At 42.3% G+C, this 9,729-nt stretch overlaps 1 protein-coding gene across 4 annotated transcripts; it reads right to left on the bottom strand.

Moving 5' to 3' along the window:
• Positions 1–946: 946 nt before the first annotated feature.
• On the bottom strand, positions 947–9,693 carry msrb3 (methionine sulfoxide reductase B3). Of its 4 annotated transcripts, none has more exons than XM_005460362.3 (7): positions 9,493–9,693; positions 8,126–8,238; positions 4,881–4,989; positions 4,289–4,366; positions 3,805–3,833; positions 2,981–3,078; positions 947–2,272 (listed from the first exon to the last, which is right to left on the bottom strand). In XM_005460362.3, exons 2-7 carry the CDS (start codon positions 8,226–8,228, stop codon positions 2,093–2,095), a joined length of 597 nt encoding a protein of 198 aa, XP_005460419.1. In that variant the 5' UTR covers positions 8,229–8,238; positions 9,493–9,693; the 3' UTR covers positions 947–2,092. The 4 variants fall into 4 exon arrangements, with proteins under 4 accessions (XP_005460419.1, XP_003455704.1, XP_005460421.1 ...); XM_003455656.4 differs by lacking the exon at positions 8,126–8,238 and adding an exon at positions 5,729–5,878 and having other exon boundaries at positions 9,493–9,621; XM_005460364.4 differs by lacking the exon at positions 9,493–9,693 and adding an exon at positions 5,729–5,878.
• Between the last annotated feature and the right edge of the window lie 36 nt (positions 9,694–9,729).

Raw genomic sequence — 9,729 nt, 5'->3', positions numbered from 1 at the left:
GATGTGACATCCAGAAAGAGAGGGGGGAGAAAGGAGGACCCAGTATAAACGTTTTGTGCACAACAGTTTTCCATCCTGTTGTCTTAAAGAAGATTGGATCTCAGAGTTCACAGCTATTTATTTTAACACCACAGCCTCCCTGAGTGTTGTTGCTTACCAAGTTCATCTCTTTATGATATGCTGTCCTGCTAGAAGTAGACATCAAATGATTAGTGTGGATAAAGCTCATCTCAAACTGGTTTCTTGAACATGACAGTGAGTTCAGTGGACTTAGATGGGTTCCAAAGTCACCAAATCTCGACCCAGAAGAGCACCTTTTAAATGGGTTCCAACAGATTTGCATCAGTGATGTACGGCTAACAAATCTACAGCATCTGTGTGATGTTACTATGTTAATATGGGCCACAATCTCTGACCAGTGTTTCCAGTAATGTTGAAGCAATTCCATGAAGAATTAAGGCACTTCTGAAGGCAAAAGAGGGTCTAGTCTAGTTCTAGCAAGGTGAGTACAAACAACTACAACAGCCTATTTGGCCATGACCGTACAGCTTTTGTCCAAACGGGTGGACTGCTCCACCAACTGTTCACCTCAGCAGGTTCAGACATACGGTGAATCTTCAAGGCAACTGAAGTAATTAGACTACAAAAAGATAACAGGTACTGATAGATAGTAATAACACTTTGTATAAAGTTCAGATAATGTTCACAAAAGCAATTAATAGTGACATAATGTTGGGTTTTGCTATACCTGCTTCACACTTTCATTGCCTAATCATAACATCTACTCTTACCAGAAGAAACCTTTGTTGCTCTTTGTGATACTAGAAGATAAAACTCATATCAAGCAGCGTTCAGCTCACTGCCCTTAACAACCGGCTCGTTTTGCCTTGTGGTCCCTTGGGAAGATTAACTACCGAGTTACAGTTTGACATATACAAGCAGCAAGTCATAGTCCTGGATAGTTTTTATTCACCAGTTAAATATTTTAATTCACACTGTGACCAAAAACTGCAAATATTTCTCAAGGTAGAGAGCTAAAGAAGGAGCAAATGTATATATCATTAATAAAATATAATCAGTTAAGAGTGTGCAACCATGTCTTCAAAAATATATGGTAATAAAATCTAATCATTTCAAAGTGACAATATAACAATTTCTACATGTTTGTGTGTACACACCTACAAACCAGATCATATTTAATTCAGCAAACACAAACACACAGACACAGAAATGAAAGGTTTGGGGTGGATGATGTGCGCAGCTGTAGGGATGACGCTGATCAGCCATACCATGAACATACAGGAACACGTTTTTGAATCCAGGAACAATCAGTGAGCAGCAGCCCGGGTTCATGCGGAGAGAGAGCGCCACAGGTGTGACGTTTGACAGTGTTGATGAAAAAATACAGAGAAGGTCAGAAAGAGCTGTAGATCTAGAGAACACACAAGAGAGGAAGTGCATGACGACAGGTTCATGGTGGGGGTGACGGAGAGGTCGACAGATGAGGTCAGACAGAAGTCTCCATGGACTGCAATAGTTGGGATCTGTACTGAGAGCAGGGAGCAGGCAGGCGAGAGCCCACAAAGGTGGAGGTATGTGCTAAAGACAAGAGGAATGAATGCTGGGTTTTTTTCCTGGGACTGAGCAGGACGTGCAGAGGAGGGATGGTGCAGGCAGGAGGCAAAGAGGAAGACCATAGTGAAGATTGATGAATGTAGAGGAGGAAGACATGCAGAGGGTTGGTGTGGCAGAATGAGACGACAGCAGTTTGTTTTTTTAAATCCAAAGTCAATCCATTAACCAAATTTTAATAAGTGAGAAAAACAAGAACAACTTTAAATGAAGTGTGTTCCTGTCTGCATCACTAAATCATTGAACAGCTTATTTTTCTTCTATAATCTTTTCCTTATCTGTATCTCAAAAAGAAATACACAACTTCCTTTTTGCATGACTGTTCACAGAGAATATTTGGTCAGTGGCTGAATTCTGAACAACTTCATTTCAAAATATAATCACCTCTTTCTTACACAGTAAGTCAGAATAGACCTGCCTAATCTCAGGGGCTTTTTTCCTTCTTTCCTCTGTTTTTCCTTCAGAGCTCAGTCTTCTCATCGCTCGCAGAGCTACTGGCAGCTCCACCCTCAGCTTCACCCCTGGAGGCAGAGGACGCGGTCTCTTTAGGCTGAAATGCCAGTGAGGCAGAATTGATGCAGTATCGCTTCCCTGTGGGTCTCGGACCATCATCAAACAGGTGTCCCAGATGAGCTCCACACTGAAGCAAAAAGGAAGAGATTTACTCCTGATCCTGATAAATGTCAAAAATATTCTCCACATCACTTTATTTGCATCCCTTTGGTGAAAATTCAGTCGCCAAGAACAGCGACTGTTTGAAAGCAGTCTGATTCTGATCCAGTGGCAAATGTTATGCTTTCTAAAAAACAACCACTCAGCTACATTTTGTTGAGCCTGGGTCACAGTGAAAGTAACAATTGGTGAAACATAGAAACATGAGTGGTGTGAGTCACGTTTTTGTGAGTCATACTGAATCTTGGCAAACATGTTGATCTGAGAGGAAGCCAATGATATGTTTCTGTCTAATTGGAAAACAGCAATCAGTAACAGTAATACAGCCTGAAATGATTCAGTGCATGAATACATTTAAGTTTCATCCACTTTAGTGCTTTAAAAATAAATAAATAAACTACAAACAAACAAAAAAAAATGGGGGCAGGCCAGTGGGTAGCACCTGGGGCTAACAGCTACTGTGTGGAGTTTGCATTTTGTCCCCTTGTTTGTGTGGCTTCCTCCCACAGTCCAAACACATGCAGTTAGTGGGGTTAGGTTACCTGGTGATTCTAAACTGCCCACAGGTGTGACAGTGAATGGCTGTCTGTGTGTGTGTGTGTTAGCCCTGTGACAGGCTGACGACCTCGTAATAAAAGAGTAAACAACAACTGTTGATGACGGGTTTATGGCGTACCTGACTGCAAGTAGCCTCTACTCTGTGCATCCCATAGGAGAAGTCATCAGCCTTAGTAATGGATTCCTCCTTCATGAGGTCGCTGAAGGATGGCCAACCTGTAACCATGACAGCATCATGTCGTCTAGTTACAAGTAAGGTTAGCAGAAATGATACACTGCATCATCATTTGTAACATTGTAGCTACGTTTGTCTGTCAGAGTTACTGTGAATCTTTGTTTACAGAGTTTGTTGTTTGTTTACATTAAGTGAAACTTGTTTTCTACCAAACCAGCTCAGAGCTTTCAGTCAAAAGCTGATTTAACAATATTTATTTTCATATTCATGAACCTGAAAACTTTACTACACACAACAAAACCATGTGTGCTGAGAGACAATCAGCCAAGTGTAATGACCATCACTTTTACATGAAATCCTACACACTACAGCCACATATGATTGTGTTGATGCACAGTTGAATTCTTTCTGTTCAGCTGATGCAGCTGTAAAAATATTCATCTTGTTTGGATTTTAGTTCTCACGCATCTACTGGAAATACACTATAATAACAGAAGTGTTGGACCACACCTTATTGTTATTGATGTGTTTATAAAAGTTGCTCCAACATTTACAAAAGAATGATAAACATGTCAGAAACTCCTGTGGCTATGCTTGTGCCTGTTGTTGACAGTGTCCCACATTCAGCTTGTTTCCTGCATGGTGTACATTATCAGAGTCAAAGCTTTGTTCAGTTTGAAGACCCAGTAAGAGCTCGACACACATGGATTTACATACAGTACATTCAAATAATATTTTACATTTTTAAAATGTGAAGTTTAACTTACCTGATCCAGAGTCAAATTTAGAGTTGGAACTATAAATGAAAACAAAAATGTCATGAAGAAAAATACTGGTTTATGTCTAATTCACCATTTTATTTTAAATTGTAGTGGCGTGCTACGTCTCCTACTGTCAATCATTCTATCGACCTTTACGTTTTTACCCCTCAGCCATCAAAAGCTGATGGCGTACTGGCGACCTCAAGTTCAAGGTCAGAGGTCAAGTTTTCAGAAATTCTTGTGAATGTCACAACTGAAGGAGGAAGTCACCTGGGATTTTCACATTAGTGCCAAAGTTACATCTACTGAAACTCTCAGATGAGGTTGACCAGAGGTCAACGCTTCTGAAAATCTGCTATGATTTCACCTTTATCCCACGGGTCCATGTGTACAGAGGCTGAGGGGCAGCAGGCGGGTACGTATGCACACGGCAGCACTGAAGCACTGAGCTAACAGTCACACACAACAACAAACAGCAGGGCAGTCTTACCTGAACAGGGGGGACCCACAGACAACACAGGTGTAGGTCCCTTCATCTGTACGATATGTGAACTCTCCACTGAAGGCGCTGTGGAAAAGAACGCATTAGTAAAACTTCATGAGTTCAGTTCATTTTCACACCTCAGACCTTTCAGCGCCTTGAGGCCACTGTTGTTGGGATTTGGCACTGTGTAAATAAAACTGATCCCAGTCCTGTTCATGTAACTGAACAATAAGCTGAATGATTTTATCTGGTAATAATTTAGATCAAGTAGTAAAACATCACCATAAATGATGTAAGCAATAATCTGTCAGCTAGCAGCAACTATAAGCTGACAGTTGCACGATTTAGTTTCAAATATTGAACGGGTTAAAGTACGGCCTCCAGAGTAACTTCTATGATTACATCGACCAGGTCACATTTTTTTATATAATGAACCTCAGTGGTTTATTTTGAAAGAGTAACTTGCACAGGGCTCGCAAAATCGCTAGCCCGACGTCCCGGGGCTAGCGATATCGCCGGTCGGGCGACCAAAATCTATCTCAGCCCCGCCCGTCGGACTATCATATTTTGCGAGTCCTGTTGCAGTAGTTCTTTGTACCTCTCAGTTCCTCTTTCCTGGGTCACATGGTACTGCATTGGTGTGAGGCGCTGTCTCAGCTCCTCCTGTGTGAACCTCAGCGGCCATGTCTTTTTAGTCCTACATGCTCCTGAGGGCGCAGGCACAGAGAGCAACAAGTATTAACTACACCGCGCACCGTCATATGAATATAAACAAAATGAATACATCTAAGAGCAGGTGGATCAATAAAAAACAGATTATACTACAATACAAAAACATTACAGTTGCAAACTACAGTTGAGATGAATCAAACTGGCTTGTTTACACCTCAACAATCAAAATGTTCCAAACGTATTTCTACAAATGGATCATATCCACCCGAGAAGCTCTGTATTTATGTATGAACTGAAGGAAAGCTGCAAGTTTTTTTACTGAGATGCTTCTCTGGGTTGACAGAGAACATATGTGCATGATGGTAAAGCTGGCGGTCCAGAAAAACAAAACACACACTGGCACCATTTCAGACTGCAAGAATCTACGAGCAGGATGTGGTGCAACGTCATCACAAACAAAATCACTCAGTGCATGCAAGCTGCAAGAAAGCCAAGCGGTGAATCATTTATCTGTTAGACTAGCAGGTCAGAGACTAAAGACGAGTTACAGTGGTTGTACTCATTTTTCAGCCAAATCTAGGACCTGGCAACACACGAGGCAGCTCTTACAGGATGCAAGTTTACTGGAAAACACAAACTGGCACCAAGTCTGTGTTTGTCAAACATCTATCAGTGCAAAAAACTGGAAAATTGTAAAGTCAGGCTGACACACCAGGAGTGTTAAAGTTTTAGTGAGGCAAAGCAGAGCAGGCACACAGCACCCAATCAGTGGACCTGAGGGAAGACTGCAGGACCTCAGAGCTACAGGCTGACTCTTGGTTATTAGATGCAGCAGATTGAAGCCCGACATGGATGTTGGAGAAACGTATTCCACCCAGCACTAGAACCAAACACCCCTTAGCAGGGTTGCAACCAAGGACTGGGCTGTATGAAGAGTAGCAGACAGAGGGTGAAACACAAAGTTACAAACGAACACAGAGTCTCAGATGAGATGACCTGATGACCATACAGAGAATGTCAGACTGCTACAGTATGAGAGCAACCACAGGCAGCATCTTCTAATGACAGATTTTGAACTCTGAACACAGACAAACGTCAGTGATTGCTACAATTTAACAGTCGCTTACAGCCTCAAACATTCATGTACATATGAGCTGTAAATTCTCTGGTCTCTGAGAGGGGTTATCAGAACATGAGCAGGTCTGCCTCACAAGGCTATTACACTATAATTCAGACTTTCATAAACACCATTATTACAGAAATGTTAACTTAAGCAAAGAACTGTGCAAAACTCGGTGCAATGACTTATTGAAACATGCAAACATAAATGAAATACATCATATATGACAGAAGCAACGTGCACAGAGTGCGACCCCCTTTAACTCTCTTAGGCAGCTAATGTCTTTACGCAGTCTTCAGGAACCCGTCTCTACACTTATTAAAGGACATTACGAGGCTTTCTGGATGTTGAATCCCTTTGATTACGTGACCCCAGACTCCTTTGTAGTGACCAATAATGTTCCATCGTGTGTTTGAGATCACAGTCGTGCTGAAGACTTGGACTGTATCCAGCCAGAAGCTTTTCAAAAGATATTTGATGGGGATTATAATCTGACAGTACTTTCCTGCCTTCATTATTCCGTTAGCTTTAACAAGACCGCCAAACACCACAAGCCGACAAACTGCCCCAAACTATGACACAGCCTGCCCCATGGTGTTCGACAGATGGCTGTAGATACACTGTTACACATCATTACTAATGACAGTTGAACCAAATATTTCACATTCAGATTTCTCGTCCATGACGCCTACTTCATGAACCTTTATTTAATGAGAGCTTGTCAGTGATTTTCAGCAGAGATCTTGTGTGATTTGGTTTACCTCAGCGTTTCTGACACACTGCTAATACAAAGTGCATCAATACCTTAAAACTGGTTCTTTACCAAGCTGTCCGTCATCTGTAGACACAATATTGGTTCACACTTTGGGTTAGATTCTTTTTTTAAAGATGAACTCAGTGCTAGTGACTTAAACAGAAAAACAAAAACTCCTGTGAAAACAGATACAAGACTTTCAGAAAGTGTAGAAAACTGCTCACAGATGTCTTTAATGTCAGGGAGGCGCGTGCCGTTCTTTGTAGTGATATTCAGCTGTTGACAACTGTTGCGCAGCCTGTTAGTAGGCCCTTGATTGTGCTTCTGCGGAGGGTTGAGGAGATGCTGGCGTTTAAGCCAAACCTCCTAAGCCTCCTTTAGGAAGTATAAGCGCTGACACGCCTCTCTGACTACAGTGTCCGAGAGTCCAGGAGATGTCCTTGATAATGTTCCCGTCGAGGAACTTGAAATGGCTTTGAACCTAAGCACTGCTGATGTGGATGGGCAGGTGTTCTTCTCTTTGGTCCAGCATCAACTTCTTTGTTTTGCTGACGTTGAGAGAAAGGCTGTTGTCCTGGCACCAGCTGTTTAGTCCCTACACCTCACCTCTGTAGACCGTCTCATCATTGTATTACAAAACATTACAAGATATCCTCGTGTGTTCAAGCCGTCTCTTACATGTCTTGATGCACGCTCAATAATCCAGGCAAGTCAATCCCAGAAGGTTGATTCTGTTCATCTGGATGTTTTCAATGGGAGAAACCTTTCATCATCATCATCAGGTGACTTCTTCAGTCTCACCTGGGTGCAGGTTTCCAACCTTATAAACAGCACATTTGCATACAGACTGAAACTAGTACCACTGGCTCTTAAACAGAGTTCTTAAACATGTCATCATTTAGCTCAAACCCATCCAAGCACACTAGTCGCTGCTCTACTTTACGATCGGTACTTTTCTAATTCAAGCCCAGTTCTGGAGACGACGTTTCCATCAGCGGGTCCTGACACATTAAAATCACTAAGCACTCCAGCAGCCTACTTATCATCTCTTTATAAATGCTTGTAATTGCAGCTGGCACAGCTGTATGCATGGTTTATGTAGCTCTTAGCACTAAGGTGTGTTGATATTTTTAGTCATAATGTACAGTATGTATACGGTATGCTTTTAAGCACTGGATTACATTAGATTGATTGAAACACACAGCTTATTTGACTAAATAAGAACCACAGCCAACATTGGTTATATGGATGATTTTACACCTAACCTAACAGGTTACTCTAGAAGAGCAGCAGGTACCTAGAAGAGCAGCAGGCAATGCGGGGTGGCAGACTGAGCTGCTACCCTGCCCGAGGGCATGATGCAGGGCCACAAAAAGGCCACGTCTGAAGAGGACAGCCATAACAGTCACACTGAAGACACAGAGAGAGAGAGAGAGAAAAGAGGACTATCATATTTGGATTATTTTATTAACCCCAAAAAATATGTATGAATGGGATCTATTGGCTGTGATTCATAAGTTAAACCATTTTAAGGTAAGTTCTGTGGGTAAATACTCCTGAACACCAGCATGGCTGCATTTAAATATTTAGTATGAATTCTTTTTGAATCAGCTGTTTTGTGGCTGCAGGAGCTGTTCCATGTCTCTCTATCAAACACCACACACACACACACACACACACACACACACTTCTAATACATCTTGAAATTCATCTTGTAAATTATGCGTTTGTGTAACATTATATGTGTTATTGGTAATGAAATTCTTTTTATAGTACTGTGTGACTATGGACTGTAATGTAAAGTGCCTCAAGTGTTTAATCACACTGTAAAGTATGAATTATGTCAGTGAATTTAAAGTCAGGGAGGGAAGCTGTGTCCCTCAGCACTGAGACACAGGAAAACCTGGGTTTGAGTGTGAATGTCAATATTTGATAAGGCCAACAAGCAGCATGTGTAAACGTGTAACAGAGATAAACAACCGACAGACAGCAGGCACACACATCTGCAAACACTTTCTGCATTTACAGTAATTCTACCTTCCTCTAATATCTTGTGCCATAAATGGTTACATTATATACATTTTTGCTTAAGTTTGGATAAGGGACAGCATTACATACGTCCATTCAAACTGTAAGTACAGGTTTTAGCTTTCAGCTCTGGGTGCTCCAGGCTATTAACAGGAACTCCACACCCAGCAGTGGGAGAGGAGCAGCCACGGGGCTGGTGTTTCATCTCGGGAACGCAACTACACGAAACCCTCCAACAGTGAGAATTCGTGAGATTTACAGTAGTCATCAGATACGTCATGATGGCGACACCTCCTGCCACTAGATGTCAGTTAGGTGTAGCACAGTGCATTACGTCACGAGTGGAATTATGTAACACGCACCATATTTACCGATATTTGCAGCAGGTATGCACTCTGTAGGAAACGAGGACACTCGTGTTAAAGGTCAAAGTTATTCCACACTTCCACGCGGCGCCCAGTTTGGACACAAAATGAACACCGAGCATATTTCCATCTTAATATTCGGTCTTCATTTGGAAAACTAAATCATTTCTGAAATGTTCGCCCTGTTTTTAAAATCTCTGAACGTTTTACATTCGTACAATCCTCGATGAACGAAGACATTCCCGGTTTACTAAACAATGCGGTAACGTACCAGCGAGGAGCAGCAGCAGGACCGTGACGCTGACGAGCGGCTGGCGGCGGAAGGAGCTCCCCGCGCCGGCGAGTCTTCGGAGCATAAGCCTAGGATTTACGTCCAGCTGACGTCATGGGCGAACAGCGGAAGGTTATCAGCGGAACCACACACTGCGTCCGGGTAAAATGACCTGCACATGTCCAATTATGGCCACGACTTCACTCAGTTACTCCAAGCCCCTCCCCCTTCACAATC

Source organism: Oreochromis niloticus, linkage group LG17 (assembly GCF_001858045.2).
Source record: "Oreochromis niloticus isolate F11D_XX linkage group LG17, O_niloticus_UMD_NMBU, whole genome shotgun sequence".
NCBI classification, from domain to species: domain Eukaryota; kingdom Metazoa; phylum Chordata; class Actinopteri; order Cichliformes; family Cichlidae; genus Oreochromis; species Oreochromis niloticus.
Note: the sequence above shows the minus strand (reverse complement) of the source record. Positions and strands in the feature narration are given on the sequence as shown.

Coding starts and splice junctions, on each gene's coding strand:
- msrb3 (XM_005460362.3), bottom strand. CDS start 8,228: ATGGCTGTCCTCTTCAGACGTGGCCTTTTTGTGGCCCTGCATCATGCC. Junction 4,990..8,125: donor ATTGCCTGCTGCTCTTCTAG/GTACCTGCTGCT, acceptor CTGCGCCCTCAG/GAGCATGTAGGACTAAAAAG. Junction 3,079..3,804: donor TAAATTTGACTCTGGATCAG/GTAAGTTAAACT, acceptor TCATGGTTACAG/GTTGGCCATCCTTCAGCGAC.